General features: G+C 38.8%; 1 protein-coding gene across 4 annotated transcripts in view; it reads right to left on the bottom strand.

Moving 5' to 3' along the window:
- PCSK5 (proprotein convertase subtilisin/kexin type 5) overlaps positions 1–18,461 on the bottom strand; it is a 262,061-nt gene that overhangs the window by 87,526 nt on the left and 156,074 nt on the right. For 3 of the 4 annotated variants that reach the window (XM_015280354.4, XM_424841.8, XM_040655981.2), the window contains exons 11-13: positions 12,274–12,391; positions 11,017–11,205; positions 280–416 (exon numbers count right to left, since the gene is read on the bottom strand). In XM_015280354.4, the coding sequence (XP_015135840.2) occupies positions 280–416; positions 11,017–11,205; positions 12,274–12,391 (444 nt within the window). Of the gene's footprint in view, positions 1–279; positions 417–11,016; positions 11,206–12,220; positions 12,392–18,461 lie in introns of those variants that run through there. The other variant, XM_040655983.2, reaches the window with a different exon arrangement.

The raw sequence follows: 18,461 nt of genomic DNA, 5'->3' as shown, positions 1-18,461 counted from the left end.
GGGTCCTGAATAGTTCAAAGTCTGCCCTCCTGAAGTCCTGGATAGTGGTTGGCAACCCTTCCCATGGCAGGAGGTTGCAACCAGATGATTTTTAAGGTCCCTCCCAACCCAAGCTACTCTATGAGTCTGTGATTCTCTTCATAGTCCTGCCTTCACACTCATCTTCACACTGTCAGACACTGTAGGTGTATATAAACGGTGGAAAACAGTCAAACCAGTATTAGCAACTGCAGACATCCTTCTAAATTCACTGAGCCCAAATAAAGGTCAGATTCATACCTGGAGTCTTGAAATTTCTCAGCTGAGATGGAGTGTCACAGATTTCCAAGATCCAGTCACCTGCTGCTTTTTCACTCCAGCAGTGAGTAGTCATAAACTCCCAGTTTTTGAATCCTTCCATGGAATGATCAAATAGCCTACAATAAATCATGACATTGTAATAAGTGAACCATACTATTTGAGGAGCCTCCAAGTATGCAAAATACTGAATGATATGCTAATAAGCCAGTTCTGTGCATATACATAATGTTACTCAAGATGGTCTTCCCACATATCTTTGAAGTACATTCAAGAGTTTCCTTACTGTTTTGCTGAAGGAGGTTCTTTACATGTCATAATTTGTCATGATGTGAAAGAACAGACAGACATTTCACTACAAAAAAAAGTCCTTACTTTGGTTAAATATGATCCATATCTCTTGGGAAAAATGCATAACATACAGCACGAGGGTAAATACAAACTTGTACATTGGAAAATTTCTGTAACACTTATTTTTCACTTTGGATTGGAATACTTAAAAGGGAATTAAAAAAAATGACTGAGTAAGCAAGACAGTATTACAGATCAATATATGTAACTCCTTATAGGAAATCAAATGAAACAGAAACATTGGTCTCCAATCTTAAATGATCAAATTATCATTCTATTCAAATACTTGACAGGTTATTTGAGGGCTGCTCTGAAATAATACCTCCTACACTACTATGCTGACCCACAACACCAGTGGCTGATGTTAGTGGTACCACAGCAGAGGCTGAACCTTCCTAACAATATTCCATTACATTTTGTTCCCATGAGACAGATGGCAGTAGAAGGGCAGTGTATGATAGAATGGTGTTTGACATGGAAGTGCAGATGAAGCAAAGCTGTATCACTGAATTTCTCCATGCAGAAAAAATTGCACCCACTGACATTCAGCAACACTTGCTGAACATCTATGGAGACCAAACAGTGGATGTCAGCACAGTGAGGCAGTGGGTGGTGCATTTCAGCAGTGGTGATGGCCACAGTAGGTCACCTTCAGTGGTGCAGATTTTTACAAGAGCAACATGCAGGCTCTTGTTCATCGCTTGCAAAAATGCATAGCTAATGAGAATGGCTAAGCTGAAAAATAGTCTTTAGTAGCTGAGAATTTCCTCTATCAAACATTATTATAGTTCTCTTTGTATCTGTTGTAGTTTCCAAGGAAATAAATTGGAGGCTTTACTTTTGGAATAACCTAAGTAGTCTGGGTAAAACTGAAAGACTAATGTTGTCTGATAGTTTCTTCTAACTAACAGCATCACTGTAATTACTGAGATCTTGGGTGAAGAGGTTGAAGCTCAGGCCTGGATTATAACAATTTCTTGTACAGAGGCCCATTTCAGAAGCTGCAAAATCATGCTAATCTGATGAGGGAAGGAGAGAGAGGATTGGCCAGATTTTGTTACCTAGAACTGGAATTTATTAATAAAAGTTTGGAAGGTCACAAGAGATTTGGACTTCTTTCAGTGCTCACAGTGTTTTGCCTGATATTCCAAAGATATGGATGGAAGGTAACATCTAATCACTGCTCACCACTGAAAAAATAAATATACATATTTGTGCACATGTATATTTATGTATATGTATTTTTCATTATTTTACCTCTTACATGTGGAAGTCTTACTGGTGACAGCAATATTTAAACATTTCTGATAGAAAATGATCCTCATGGTAGAAACTCCGATCAATTTAAAATGTCCTTTTAATAGAATGCAGAAAAATCTAGAATCGTAGAATCACAGAATCACCACGGTTGGAACAGAGCTCCAAGATCATCTAGTCCAACCATCCACCTACCACCAATATTTCCCTACTAAATAGTAAAAATGTAAAGGTGTACAAAAGTACTACAATATTTTGAAATAACTTGATTCCTTACTGTTCATTTCTAAGTACATCTCAAGCTCTAGACTTAGAAGACTGTGAAGATGACCAGGCAAACACTGGGAAAGGAAAATAGTTTAACAGCACCGTATATGTCAACTTCTTGTAAAAACACTCAAACTGGATGTCAATAAAGTGCCACATCTCTTGCTGAAAACTCTGGTCAGTCAAAAGTGTGGTGCCAGATTTGGTGTGGGCCTTCAGATCCCGTCCTCACTTAAATAGGCCTTGTATGGAACTGTATGCATGGAGCACCTTATATTCACTCAGTACACATCTGATTTTCACTCTCACGTGTGCAACCTTTTTTCAGTTTGAATGAATACCTACAACAGTACTCCTTAAATTGAAATAGGTATATAGCTTTAAAACTGGACTTCGTTTTCACTGATAAATGGTTGAGATTTTCTTCTCATGCAGTCCAGTATAAACATATATAAATATATATATATATACATTCTGCCATCAGAAATTAGCGTGTTCCATGTCACTGTTAATTCAGTTGTTTGAATACAGCAAATTTCACAAACATATGGCACATGTCATTTACTGAAAGGGGAGAAATTATTATCCAGCCACTATTCAGTGTTTGCATGTGGGTATGTTTAATTTAAATCATTATGCAGGTTATTTCCAACAGTTAGTCAAATTGTCATATGGCGTTTCTCTGACAGCTAATAAACTCTTTTCTGAACACATTAACCATCAGTCAAGGCAGCAATATTCCTCCTTGACAATATGACAACTAAATTACATAGTATTATATCAGTACTGTACAATTATAATGTAGACTCTACGAGGGCTGCTCTGAAAGTAATGCCTCCTATTTTATTATATTGACCCACAGCACCAGAGGCAGATGTTGGTAGTATGGCAGTAGAGGTTGGATTCCTCCATGCAGAAGAAGTGACATTCATTGGCACATGCTGAACATTTGTGGAGACCAAACAGTGAATGTGAGCACAATGAGGCAATGAGTGGTGTTTTTCAGCAGTAGCTTATCATGCAAGATTTAAAATGTCATCTTTTAATGTATGAGTTTTGCTTCTGCAAATGAATCTGCAAATGACTTAAAAAGCTACAGACATAAAAAACAAACAAACAAACAAACAAAACAACAGTTAAAACTAGAAGAAAGATACTGAGTCTAAGGCTATCTGCAAGTTATATCAACTCAATGGTCCAAGTGTTTTTGTGTTGCTCTGCTTATGCACAAAACTCTCAAAAAAAAAAAAAAAAAAAAGAAGCAAAATTTCCCCTTCAGAGAAGTTAACAAAATGATGAAATTACTGAAATAGTTACGAAACTGTCAGGTGTATTTTTCCCTATTCAGAAAGAGAATGTATGAAATAGCTTATTTTAAAGACTCTGAAGTCTGGAGCCAGTCCAGGCTGTTAAGTGATTTTGTTATTTGTCAGACTGATGCCTAGTCAAAACTCATAGCAAGGAAACACACATAGCTGATCATGAACAATTATTAATATGTGGTCTGATTAATTATTATTTTAGTTAACAAGATGCTAAGAACAATCCAGTAACTTCAACACCTACACTCGTGTATGTAACACACTTTTAAGTACCAAAGTGAGTGACAGCATTTGATTCTTTATAACTTATTTGTTGACACAATCACAACAGAACAACAGAACTGTTGTGCTCTGGTGACCTCTCTTGGTAAAGCAATTCAAGTTAGAGTGGATGTGCTTTTGTGACCATCTATATTCAGAGAAATTAATTTTGGGCTGCTGATATAGTGCATAGCATTGTATTTAAAGATAATGACTTCTTTTCTATCAGAAATAATTTAATATACTCTTTGTGCACCATATGTAGGTCTGTATGAGAACATAAAGTTTACAGAGTGTAGAGTAAATTACTTGTTTCCTTAAAATAAATTAGTCTTGGCTTATTTCACTACCATCCACTCAGCCTAGAAATTGCACTGCCTTTCTGCTTAAGAAAGTAACTTCAAGCAGAAATACTCATTTGTAAGCCCATTTTCACATAATGAGTGACAATGACAATTAGCCACTTTCAAGAGACTCCACAATTGAGAACACGATAGTCTCTCAGCTAAATCTACAAGAATTAAAAAAAAAAAAGTTTAAATTATTATCAGCGAATTTCCAAGATACAAAACACACAAAAAGGTAGATTTTGTTTTAATTATTGAAGGTTTTGTGTGAGAAAAGGCAGTCAGGGTGGGGATCTATTTGGTGATACCACAATCCTTCATCACAAACAGTAAGAGGTAAATGCATGAAAGTCTGTTTTTATTATTCAGGTCTTTTTCTCATCCCAGAAACTACAGCTGCATCTGACTGATCTGACTGACAGCCATGCTATGTATATTCAGTTAATGACACTGAGAGCCAGGAAACATACACCCTGCACAAGCTGGTGGCTGGGGCTGCAAGCAGTGGAGTAGCTGGCAAAATAAGGCTATTTTCTCCTCTGTTACAGCAGTCTGTGTTTATGATGGGCTCCAGCCTACTAAATTGGCAGCCTGACAGGCAAGCTGTCCTTGCCTACTGGTCTAATTGGCCACAAGACTTAAAGTGAACTTATATCTTGAAAAGAGAAAAGAGTTTTGCAACTTCAAATGTTTTGGTCAACTATTCTCCTCGAAATGGCTCCTCTATGCTGGGTGCAACCACCTGTCCCCTGGGAGTGCTAGCCCCTAAAGAGCTGCAGACAGCCCAACCTGATTTAATCAGATTAAATCTCAGCTGGGCAATATTGCCCTCCTGCATTTAAGTATTCAGGAAAAAAAGAAATGGTTGGAGTTGCACAGGCATTTAAGAAACTTTCTCCTATCCTTATGTCAGGGAAGATCACTACAAAACCTCTGGATGTGAGATCTAAGTAAGATTTATTTAAAGTGTTTGGTTTTTTTTTTTCCTTAAATTTATACTTCGCATTTGTTATTGCAGTTAAATTTATCAAGCAATGGAGAAATCTTTTGAGCTGTCATGAAAAACTTGTTTAGAGAAGAGCAGCATGAACAACAGGGTACAGTACCTGCCTGTCTGAGGTAGTGGAGAATACAGCAAACATCATCTTTAACTGTGGAGAACAAGTCCCCCAGGACTACACATATCAGCACAAAACTTTCTGTCAAGACCAAAATATCTGTCAGGCTGCTGAGTTCCACGTGCTGTGCTGCTCAGCCAGCTGTGTCTGATGCTTATATAGATGTCTTGTAAAAGAATCTGTGTGTTTTTCAACTCATACATATATCTTCAGAAACTTTGCTCTGAACAGGCTGAGAAGAGATCCTAATACAAGAATATGCATGAAGTTGGTGCCAAATATAGAATTTTCCTATCCTGCTGAGTCAAGTATGTTTGAAAAGTGATAACTGACTAGGCTCAGGGCATCAGGGTAGACTGACTGTCCATGATATAATTCAATTTATTCAAAGTGAAACATGATGCTGATATGGTAATATTGAGGTGGGCCTAGCTTGCTTATGGCTAGGAAAAGATTCTTTCATTCCCACCAGAGTTGTTGGTGCAAATGTATGCATGTTGCTCTGAAACGAATGCCTCCAATTTATTTCCATGAAAACTACAACAGATACAAAGAGAACAAAAACACTATTTGATAGAGCAAATTCTCAGCTATAAACTATTGCATTTTTCGACACAGTCACTACTATTAGCTACACATCTCACCAGCAATGAACAAGAGGCTGCATGCCACACTTGTAAAAATCTGCATGAGCAGATGTGACCCACTGTTGCTGTTATCACTGCTGAAACACACCACCTACCATCTCACTGTGCTCATATCCACTGTTTAGTCTCCATAAATGTTCAGCAAGTGTTGATAAATGTCAATGGGTACAATTTTTTCTTCATGGAGGTATTCAGTTCCATCCATACCTTTTCCTTATACTCACTTCTATGTCAGGCACCATTTTGTCCCAAAATCATAGAATCAAATACTCATTTTAGTTGGAAGAGACTTCTAAAGGTCATTTAGTCCAACTCTTCTACAATGAACAGGAACATCTATAGCTAGATCAGGTTGCTCAGAGCCCCATCCATCCTGAACTTTAATGTCTGCAGGAAATCCACCACATCTCTGGGCAACCTGTTCTGCATCTCGCAACCCTCACTGTAAAAACCTTCTTCCTTATATCCACTCTAAATCTGTATCCCCTCTTTTAGTTTGAAACCACTTCCCCTTGTGCTATCCCAACAGACCCTGCTAAGGAGGGTCTTATAGCTCCTCCTTAGATAATGAAAAGCTGCTATTATGTGTCCCCGTTCTCTTCTCCATGCTGAATAGCCCCAGCTCTCTCAGCCTGTCCTCATAGCAGAGGAGTTCCAGTCCTCAGATCATTTTGTGGCCCTCTTCAGGACACACTCCAGCAGGTCCACATCTCTCCTGTACTGAGGAGCCCACATCAGGACGCACTACCCCAGGTGAGGTCCCACCAGTGCAAAGTAAAGGGACAGGATCACCTCCCTCAAATCTTTAGATGCAGGATATGGTTGGCTTTCTGGGCTTCAAGGGTACACCATTCGCTCATGTCCAGCTTGCCATCCACCAGTACCCCTAAGTTCTTTTCAGCAGGCCTGTGCTCTATCCTTACATCCTCTGCTCGTACTGATAGCAGGGTTTGCCCCATGGGTGTTCTGGCTACACCACACTGCTTGGCATCATCCACAGACTTGCTGAGGGTGCACTTAACCCCATTGTCGATGTCACTCATGAAGGTGTTAAAGATCACTAGTCCCAGTACTGACCGCTGAGGGACACCATTTGCCACTGACCTCCACCTGGACACTGAGCTACTGACCATCACTCTTTGGGTACTGTCTTGCAACCTTCATCCATCAAACAGATCAATCATCAAATCCATATCTTTCCAACTTGGAGAGAAGGATGTTCTGGCAGACAGTGTCAAAGGCCTTACTGAAGTCCACATGACATCACTGGCTCTTCCTTTGTTACCTGATGCAGTTACACCGTCAACTGTACTTCTTGTCAGACTGCCCCTCTGCTGCCATCTGTCAGATGGCAATAAAATGTAATGGAATATTGGTAAGAAGATTCAACCTCTACTGCCATACCACTGACTTCTGCCTCTGACATCATGGGCCGCCATAATAAAATAGGAGGTATTACTTTTGGAACAGCCTTCATGTAAATCCTAGGCATTCTTCCTCTTGTCTGTCTTATACTTCTCTTTTTTTTTTTTTCCGCTTGATACAACACTAAAGTGTTTAGCTGCATCCTAAACATGTGCTTACCCATTTGTCTTCACTCCCAGTTCTACTGTGGAAAATAAATTTGACATTTTAATTATAGAGCCTAATTTTCTACTAAAACTAAACTAGAAGTATTGAATTCTATAATGCAGTACATGCCTATGGTGCAGATTCCTCTGATTAATGATTTGCTCCTCTCACTTATGAAAGAAAGGCATGCGTCATTCTAAATCTCAGATATATTGCACTTCATTCTTCTTCCACATCTATCTTTGAGCATGTTCCATGATGGATTTTAAAGTTACATGGAAGATAGATAGTATCACTTGCATGCATTCATTTTCTCTTTTGCATATAAATACCATCAGTCTTGGCTGCAGAAGTGGGCAAATCCACAGTAATTTTTTCCTCTTCAGCATGAAAAAAACCTTTATCTTTTAAATCTATTTATTCATGTTGGGTCTCTAGTATTCTCAGAGCTCTTTACCTTATCTAATGCTAATACTGACAGAGTGTAACAAAAGTAGTACTCGGATAATTTTTAGATGCTTAGACATTACTATGGGGGTAGGGGTCCAGAGAACAGCTGGCAGAAAGGCAGTGGATGCCTAACCAAAACTAAACTAAAAGACATAGACAATATTAATGAAATAAAATAGACAAAGTAAGAGTTGCAACAAACAGTTTTCTGAGAACTGCTTCATCCTTTAGATATAGTATACTGTTAATGTCAGTGCCATATAAGCATAGGAAGCTAGTGGCCTGGAAACTTGCCACCACGTGGCTAAAAATTTCAGTTACGCAGTTCGAATGGCAGCAGCTGCTTTAAATTTAAAGGGCAAGAATTAAACAAACCATGACTTCAGTAGGAGACAAACGAGCCCCAAGTTTGCTTCTTCTATCCTTTTTCTATTCAGCTTCTCCTGCATGGCCCCCTGTACTGAGTTTCTGTTCTTACTGATCTTAGTGTGTCTCAAAATCACTCAGAAAATGATGCTGCCAAATCCAATGGCCAATTGTTTTCAGAAAGGGGATATTGTTCCCCTTTGGACATAACTGTAGCCTCATCCTCACAGCAGCCAGCACTTTCCAAGCCTGTATTGCGCTCTGTTGCAGTACATCCAATGTAATCATGTTTAGTACTTTCCAAACAACAAAGCAGATGTTCCCTGTAATGCAGTTTTTGAAGAATGCACAAGAGGCTCAAGCCAGTGACAGTGTAATCCACCAAATGCCTGCAGAGGAATCCACATTGCCTCTGACTAACAAGTTTTCTTACTGAAGTCATTTTAGGGGATGCCAACATTAAGGATAAAATATGCAGAAAAAAAGGCCAGAGACTGCCCTGAGGGACCTGCTCGTCAATGCACCAGAAAATACTCAATGACTTCTCCCAGAATTGGTGGAGAAGAAGTGCACATGTGTAAAATATACCTTTTGCGCTTTAAGACATTTTACCAGCAAACTGTTTCAAATTAAACTCAGATGAGTAATGGTAAAGCAATGAGGTTTTCCTTGGGTTCAGTAAAAACAGCTGGTATTGCTGCTATTAATCATGTACGTGTGCATTAAAAGCTCTTGTATGTCTGAGAAAAGTGTCTCGGTCAGGTAGTAGCCATGTACAGCAGCCTTTGGGACCTCTGCCTATAGAAAAAAAACCACACCAGACTGTTTTCTGCCAATGTATCCCTGAACATTACTTCTATTAGAGTGCCTTTATCCTGATGGCCTCATGATTAATACTTTAACAATTAAATGCCCTCAAACTAAATATATTCTCATATTAGTGAATAACAGAACTTCTGCTCTTTATAACACGATGCATAGACATACACCCAGCAGCACTCAAGTACACTACCTGCAAGACCAGTAAGCTATAAGACTTCTTGCAGCAACTCCAAATAAAGCAAACCTTGAAACATCATTCTGAAAAGTACTGTGCACATATCCACTACTTTACGATAAGAAAGGGCTTGTGAAGTCTCTAGAAATTTCTGATCTAGAGTTTGCAAAATACATTTACTCCTTAATATTAATAACCTGGAGTTGTGAGTTTGTTTCAACCAGATGTGACTGACAAGTCAGTATATCTCTGAAGCCTACATGGGAAAGTCATTTCTGATGTGACTGTACAAATATTTGCTCGCTTATTAATAATTTATTTTTGCAAAATGGCAAAACATTAAAATGCCTTTCACATTTGCTTTCTGATTAGCCTTCTGATAGTATATCTTAAGAAACAGCTGAACATCACTGTATTTTTAATATCAACTTTTTTGTATTCTCTCTCTACCATGTGTACAAAAAATCACGTTCTAAGGTACATGGGTCACAAAGAGGCTGCATGAATTAAACTCTGTACCTCTTCCACATATCAGTCATCACCAGAGGTGAACTGTGGATACTAGGATGTCTTTATCTCCCACTTGCTGTGAGTCAACTGCAAGACATGAATGCCTGGAGCCAAAAGTTAGCTGTGTTACAACCACTGGGTTTACACAAGGTTGTTTTGTTTGTATAACTAGATGGAGAGGTTTTAGACTTTCTCATCTTGAAACATGGAAGAATGGCTTCATGAAAAATGGAATAGAAAAGAGTAATTTTTTTCACAGAGAAAACAAAAGGCTGATTTGTAACTGCTCAGTGTAGAAGTCTGCCTTGGCATGGTTAGCAAAGGGCAAGTTCTTCATTCAGTGTAGCCGTAAGACACATAGATATGCATACCCATGTGTTTTATCAGCAAGGCACTGATGGCACTCATAATGAAATACAGGAGACATTCTAGAGGGCCTCAAAATTCCAGTACAACTTGCTCTCCATTTGATGCATGAATGCCTCTACCTTGAAGAATATTTTCAGTACATCTTTTCTTTTAGATAAAGCTCTAATGAAAATGTGGGCTTATTCTCAATCAGATCCAAATACTTTTGAGCTCTATCTGTCTCCAAAACAGCTCCTTCCTCACAGGAGGAAAGATATAGGTCATTCTACCTATCACTAAATGTCAGGAAGGCATGCAATTCTCTACGTCTTAATAGCCACTGTATTAGCAAAACTGGGTGGGACGATTTAGATGTGGGACAGTCTGGAAAGCAAGCAAGTCTAGATTCATTAAAAATCCTGAAGAGCAGGACAAAAATTGCTAACACTAGAAGTCATAATCATGCTCACAAAGCTTAAAGAAAATAGTAATAGAGAATTACTATTCTGTCTGATTTTTATTACTAGTGAAGAAAGGATAATATAGGACAGAGACGAAAATAAGTGCCAATAGTATCTAGGAAACACATTTGCTTTCAGCTTGTTTCCTTCTGTAACACTGAGCCTGTTACTTTTCACTTCAGATTTTCAATGGGTGAACTACACAAGATATTAAGATTGATTAACTTCTGTTTTAAAAATGATTTACAGTCTACTATTCTACTGATACAGTCTGAGATTGATGTCTCAGTATTCATTTCCACTTAATTTTCTCCATTTTTCTCCACCCAAAAATGATCAGTTAGCAAAGCTACTGTAATGACTTGACTATTCTTTGCTGATGTTGCAATCTTACTGCAGGTCCTGCAACCTGACTGGACTGTGAAATTGAGCTGTCATACTATACCTGTTTGCCAAGAGCTGTGATCTGGTTCCAGAAGGAGAGGTTAGGTAAATTGCCAAGTCTCCACGTCGAGGGTGAGTAATAGTGATGCGCACAACAACGTGTTCCAAGTAGATCACGTGGTGATTAGGATTATCAGAGCAGCCTGTGGCTTTGTAAATTGAACGGACGACACTGTCAGGTCTTATTGTTCTATAATGTAAGCATATAAAACAACATCAGCATTTCTTCCCTATCCTGTAAAATAAGACAACCCAATAATTTCAGCTTAGTATCATATGTCCTTAGTTTTAACACTTACTTCCTAGCTGAAACTATCATTACGGGCTAATTATTTTACTGCAAGTACTTGCAACTACCTTACTTTCCGTTGAGGGCTACACTGATACGTCCACAGGCTGAAAGAGTATTGTGAATAACCTGTAATGGAATAAGCCTCTGGGACAGAGCATTTTTGCAGATTAGTGGCCAGCTGAGAATTGTTGAGATTGTCATGGGATCACAGCTGCTTGTTAAGCCCCAGGAAATGCCTGGCATAGACACAGTCCTTGCTTACGTAATAGCAAGTATTACATGTTAACTGTAGCAAATATTGGGCAACCAGCATCTGACTCAGCTGGTTAAAATTGGCATAGCATCCTTGCAGACTATACCAGTTATGGGTCAAGGCTGTCAAACATACCTATCAAACAAAGTATCCTCAGTGACCTTAATGCATTGGAAATAAGCCACGAGATGGATATAGCCACAGAACACACATACTGAATTTTGCTTTTAAGCCTGGTTCTATACACACCCTACCTTAGAAAGCAGAGGCCAGTTTGGTCTTATCCTCTGAGACAGACTCTCCTGAGACTGTTTGAGAGAGGTACTATCATGTAATTTTTTAATGAAAAGAGTATCTTCCTGTCAGACCTTGGCTAATAAGCTTGTACTCATCTTACAAAAGTGAACGCAGTATACTCAATTGAATGTTCTTCCCCTTACACATTCTTCTACCTCTGTAACAGCATCAATCACCATCCAATCTGGCTTGTTTTGTACCTTCAACTTCTGGAACATTCTTTAAATAAAGGCCTTTATCCAGTCATTAGAGGAAGCAACCTTTACAGGCAAATAGCCTGACGTCTTAGAAGGTGACAGAGATCCCAAGTGTAACTTTCAACATGACAAATTAAACGCAATGCAAGGGAGGGGTAAATTATACCCAATTTCTTTCCACAAGTTTATGCCAGCAAGAGTTTTGGCAGCGGGTATTACTTGATTTGCCGATCCGTGTTCTCCACGCACACATGCTGTGGAGGGACTGTTGTCCACTTTTCTGCCTCTATCACCATTGCTTCAGCATCCATCAGTCCAAATCCATAGAGGTGGCTCACTGCAAGACACAGACAGAGCAGTTGTAATTATAGCACAAAATCTTGAAATTCATCATAGACTAATTCGAGACAGTCAAATCCTAAGAGGAGCTGCTTATTTTCCATTTTTCCTTGCTTTGACAAAAAGCTCAAAAATCTTTTTGCCAGGAATAATAATGACTATGTCTAATCTGTTGAATGTGTTCATAACAAATGACCAATGTGAATTATACCACCTTACCATAACCATAGATCCAAAATACAGAATGCTGGTAATACAATTGCCTTAAATTACCCTTGGTCCACGTACCTTAATTTAGCCAAGACCTCTTATGTAATCTTATGTTAAAAGATGTAAAGAACCAGAAGAGGGTTATTTCTGTTACTGAAATACCTAGCACATACATGCACGTAAATATTGAAGGTAAATGAGACAACAGATTTAAGAAGGAAAAGACTGTATTTTATTCTGCTGAATGCTCTTAACTTCCTCATTTTTAAGCAGTATGTGGATACTGTCTTATTCTTGTATGCAGTACGAACCCTGCTGTCCAGTCAATGAGATCTAGCCTCTCCCTAAAGTTGCCTTCATGACAAGGGTAGAAAGCGTGACATTTAAAGTCCAGTACTTTAAAGGTAACCTGGTTCTCATGTAAAGTCTGTGTCAGGAAGATTCCTTCTTCTACCTCCTTTTTACATCTGCAGATAGAAGACAGTGAAATTACTGTTGGAGAGAGCTGTTAACATTGCTGCTGACCTCTGATACTACCTACTGCATACCCTGCACACGCAGTGGTGTTTAGCATCAATGCCTGAAGGTTAGCATTCTGTTAATACTCATACCTGAATGCTACTACCTTAACTTTCATGCTAGGGAGAGCCAACAATGATTCTTCTGCAAGAAACTCAATGCCTTTAATGCCTGAATGCCTTCTACTAAAAGAAGTCTTTAAAGTACCAGCTTTCCAGGATATGAAGGACTGAACTTTCAAATGTCCGGCATCCAGACCAGACAAGACATTTCCTCCAGACTTGCATCAATTCCTTAACTTCTTGCTAATTTTAAGAGTTCTTAATTTGACATGACAGTCTCAAGCATTCCATTGGCTTACAAATTCTGAGAAGTTACATTTACTGAATCACTTGTGTGTTTTTTGCTTTGTTTGGTTTGGTTTGGTTTTGTATTTTATTGTTGCTGCTGGTACAATTGAAACAGAAGCTTGCAAATGCATGCTGATGGATTAGAAAGAGCTACCAACCACGTTGATTTATTGTGACAAATCAGTGGTCTTAGTAAAGTCCTGACAGGAGGTAGTGAAAGAAAAAAGCTGAGATGGAAGAGTTTAGATCACAAACAGCACTGTATTAATACACCAGTTTTACTTACTACCACAGGCAGTGCTACCAGAAAACCCTTAGAAAAACATAAGCACTATTTTAATCGGTGATGTGACAAGGCATGGTGTAAGTCTTTCCAACTGCACTTTGCACAGGGTTTGTGAAAGCAGCCTCCATTTACTGCCAAACCTGAATTCAGAGGAGTCCATCCAAAAACACCCCAACCTTGTCAAAAAAGCAACAGTTCAAAGCATAAAAATAATCAGTGGTTAAGGATCCCATCTTCCAAATATGGCAGTATCTAATACTGTCTGGAACTGCCAGGCGAAGAAGGCTTCTCAATGGAAAATCCTGCAAAGCGTAACAACTGTGAAATGAACTGCTCTTTTTTTTTCACATCTCCTTTCCACTCAACCCCTCACTGAAGTGCAAATAGCAAGGAAATCTTAATTTGGAGAGAACTAAACATAGTTCTTCTGCCAAATGAGGCAGGTACAATTTTCAGAAATGAAACACAAGTACTAAAATATATGCAAATAATTAAATTCAGCCTCCATTCATTCTTCTGAGTTCTCTTTAATGCGCTTCACAAACAAACGGACAGGGAAAGGGATGTCCTATTTTTACTATGGGTGGAGACATCCAGAAACGGGGCAAGGAAGGAAGGCTTAAATGGAGAAACTGTACTGTGAATAGTGTTTCTGAGATGGAACTCTCCTTGCTCGTAGAAATCATCTTGCCAAAACAGCACCTGCTGATCAAAGCATGCTTATCTATGAAGTCATTTATCTGTTCATACACTGCATCCATTGTTCTGCTATTCAAAGTTTTAATTAATAATCATTGTCTTCTCAGAAGAACGGCAAGAGGAATACGAATCTTAACTCATGGCCTGTAGACAGTTCTGTATTATAGTACTACAGAGTGGGATTAGATTTTCATGAATGGAAGCATCTTTTGAGCTAATGTGCGGAAAACACATTTTTAATTCCTGAAAAGAAGCAACTGCACTGGGTTAGTGCTCAGGATGTCCAACTATAAGACCAAGTGTGTTCCACCCATCTGTGGATCTGAAAGGACAGACTAATTTCTCCTCAACTCACCTCTGCTCATTCAGAGCTCCGGGGCGGGGCTCACATTCATGCAGAGGAGAACCTAGGATGCCACCATGGCAGGCAACCTGCTTCTGACTGAAACTTAAAGTGAGACTGAAATTTCTCATTCCTTGCCCTGATATGCACATTTAGTAATTCAAACAAAATCCTGAGAGTGAATGTTTTACCTTCTGCCTTTACCTTCTGGAGCACGAACCTTTTACCTGGATTACTTTCAAGATAATTGTCTTCATTTTTTTTTTCACTTTTTCATTTAGGATTGTCATGGTTTTATGATTAAAATTTACCACCCAAAGTTACAGGGTGGTAAGTCATTCAATGCCATTCAACACTTAAACCCTCTTGCATGAGACCGGAGTGGGAGTACAAAGTTTTGCACCTGCTGGCTCTTTTTTTTCAGAGTTGAAACAGAAGTACACTTTTTCCCTGAAAAGCTTTCCCATTCAAATCAAAACATTCTGGCAGTCAGGGGTGCTCCTAAAGCCTTCCATGGAGGAAGATTCCAGACAGCTGATATTTGGCTGTATGCAATGTTTGCACTTCAAAGCCCTTGATACAGTGGGTTTGTTAGCAGCTGCAGGTACCGTGAGAGACCCATCATTTTCAAAGACTAAATAACAGCAATTTTGAAACTATCACAGACTTAACAAAAGCAGTGGATTTCCCATGTATCAGAGAAAAAAAAAATACAGATTTTGTCTCCTACTGCCTTCAAATTGTATCCCCTCAACTGTGCGTGCACTGGTACTGCCATGAACTCAGTATCAGGGTGTTTCTCCTAAAAGGAAAGCGTGACCTTGATGGTCCATCCACAAAGGGTCATAAATTTCTTCTGGGAAGCATCCAGAGCTGCCACTGATTTGTATGCAAATAGTACTGAGTTCAGTTTTGTATTTGAAAGGTACTGATGACTGCAGAATGAGATAAGGTGACTGCAAGAGCAAAATGCTCCAGGACCTTGCACTTAAGCGCTCTATATTATCACTGCTGTGATTTAGTACTGGGCTTGATAATTGCTTGAATCACTGTGCATGTTAGAAAGGGGCACAGGGCTGCTCTGTAAGAAAATATTTGCCTTTCAGAGATGATAGAGGAACATAAAGTTGGTGCAGAGTAAGTTGGTGGTTAAGAAACAATCTGTTGCTCTTGCTGAGATGGAGGGCTGAGAACTGATCTGGTGCTCAAGGAGTCGATGGGCAGAAATGTCACTGAATCCTCTCTCAACTCATGCAGCAGTGTAAACCTACCCATTTCTATTTCTGAAAAATCACAGACATACAAAGAACTTAACAGATGTATGGCAAGTTTCAGAGAAAAACTTGCCTCCTGAAACACAAAGTAAATACTGAGATTCAGCTGATCTCTTTATTCTTCTAATCATTGTAGAAAATGAAGTTCACTTATTTATCCCTGGAGCAGTTCCTCTACTAGTGCATCACGAATCCAGGTCTGCTGGATAGGCTTCCCCAGCTTGTTCATAATCCCTTTGTTTTTGTCTGAATCTGCCATTGAAAATTCAATAACTTTCTTATTTGTATACAAAGAAGATAGAAAGCTACCTCAAATCTAAAGGTAGAATATATATCCCACTTGACTGACTAAGAGAAAAAAGAATGGCCGGAGCTGATAAATCATAACACAGCATCATACAAACTCCGGGAAACCCGGGCCCAGATGCTGAATACACAGTACTTCAGGTTCTTCAGTGCAGCTACACTGGATTTGTCAGGCTGCAGTTTTGTTGCTGTCATCAAGATATCTCCTCGGCTTATATGCTAAACCTCGCTTGCTATTTTGCCCATCTGATGAAAAACAACGCAGAGTATTTTCTCACTGCTCTATTTTTGGCCTTTAATTTTCTGTAGTGTGAAAGCAGTACTGGAAATATGAATATTTTTTTACACAAATATAAAGTACTTAATCATTATGAGAGAAAAGCCAATAATTTCAGGCTTTCAAATGAGGAATATGCAACTGCCCTAAACAAGATTTAGCTGTTTGCCATGCAAATTATTGTGATTTGTTTATTTATGCTACCTTAGGATCCTGCTTCCAAAACAAGGTCAGTAAAGTAAGAGTCTAAAATGCCATTTATACTTGCTTAGCAAGAATAGAAGTTGTGAGACTCTCTGATAACTTACATCCTATAAGTACTTTGAGTCAGCCTACACTATCATGTCTTCTACATTTGATGGTTCACTGCAAATATGAAGCTCTAATTCTGTATTTCAGTAAGTTTCTGCCATTTGCTTAGTTTATAAGAATGCTTCAAATTGCAAACAGAAAAGATAATCTGAAGAAAGCAAAGGGACAAAAAAGGGAAAATGCAATGATTACACACTGCTTAAACTATTTTCATTTTGTTTTGTCTTGTCTTAACTAAGATAGCATTGATTGTGTATGAGAATTCACCATGTTTCAGCCATAACTTTAATTCAAATTTCCCTGTTTTGTGTCAACTTATGACCAGTAATCTGTGATAACTGGATGTAATTTCTGAAACACATAACTGCTTTATAAGCCAATAACGCAACTGTGTGACAACATTCTTTTTTATTCTTTGTTGTGAAACCAACTCCCTCATGCTTTTTACATTAAGCACAAGATTTGGAATTTTCTATTTTATACGGAACCAAACCTCACAGACAAAACAAATAATAAACTCAGTCCTCCCCTCCCATATGATTCTCTTAAATCCAGGTATCTTTTAAGACTCAGCAGGGACAGAAGAAAATTGAGTTCTTAATCTCACGATCACTCCAGAGGAGGATTTAAAGGACAGAAAGCTGCCCAATAAATTTGTCTTAAAAGTGGCTTCTACAAAGATGTACAATGAGAATTTGAGGGGCCTCTGTATCTAGAAAGCTGATAGGAGAATATTTTAATTAAGCTTCCAGTTGCATTTATGTCAGTTACTGAGTTTTGTATCTGTAGAAATATTTTCTCCAACAATATGCTAATTGGGGAATGTCTTGAAAAAGGATTTGACAAGAAATAAAAAAGTAAACCAACCGAAAAAAAAAAAACAGCCCTCTAGTTTGTACAGTTCTCCTGTCTGACTAAAGGCTGCAAGTCCTTGATGAAATAAAATACGGACTTCCTGGGAACACTAGTGAGACAGCTAGCAGAATCTAAACCCCCGGTAGCAGTGTACCTTTAGTACAGCTGATAGTTTCTGCATGTAGATCTGACACTGTATCATCAGCTGAGATGCTACACACACTTAAATAAGCAACTCTAGAATACGCAACCTTAAAACAATAAGGAATTAAATCCAAGATCACATTTTCATTCACTTTCTGGCAGTATTTACCTGTTTTTACATAATTTAATACATGTATGGGTATGAAGCACAGCCACTGGCTGACAAATAGGACTAAGAGCAAAGGGCACTTTTGAAGCACTGCAGTCAGACCCCATTAGAAATGACAGCAAGTATCACCCAAATGCTTTCTTTTCTCTTGAGTGTCAGCAGTCTCAAGGCAGAGGTCACTGCTCTTGGCATGCAGCCATCTCAAAGTCAGCGGTCAGCACTGAGCTCCCACCTTTGCGTACCCAGCACGGCCATGCTAATTTCTCTCCTGCCTGCAGGTCGACCTGGGCAAGTATTTCCCATAGCTCGTTTAGGCATATGGGA

Source organism: Gallus gallus, chromosome Z (genome assembly GCF_016699485.2).
Source record: "Gallus gallus isolate bGalGal1 chromosome Z, bGalGal1.mat.broiler.GRCg7b, whole genome shotgun sequence".
Lineage (NCBI taxonomy): Eukaryota > Metazoa > Chordata > Aves > Galliformes > Phasianidae > Gallus > Gallus gallus.
This window is presented reverse-complemented; position numbering and strand designations above follow the sequence as displayed.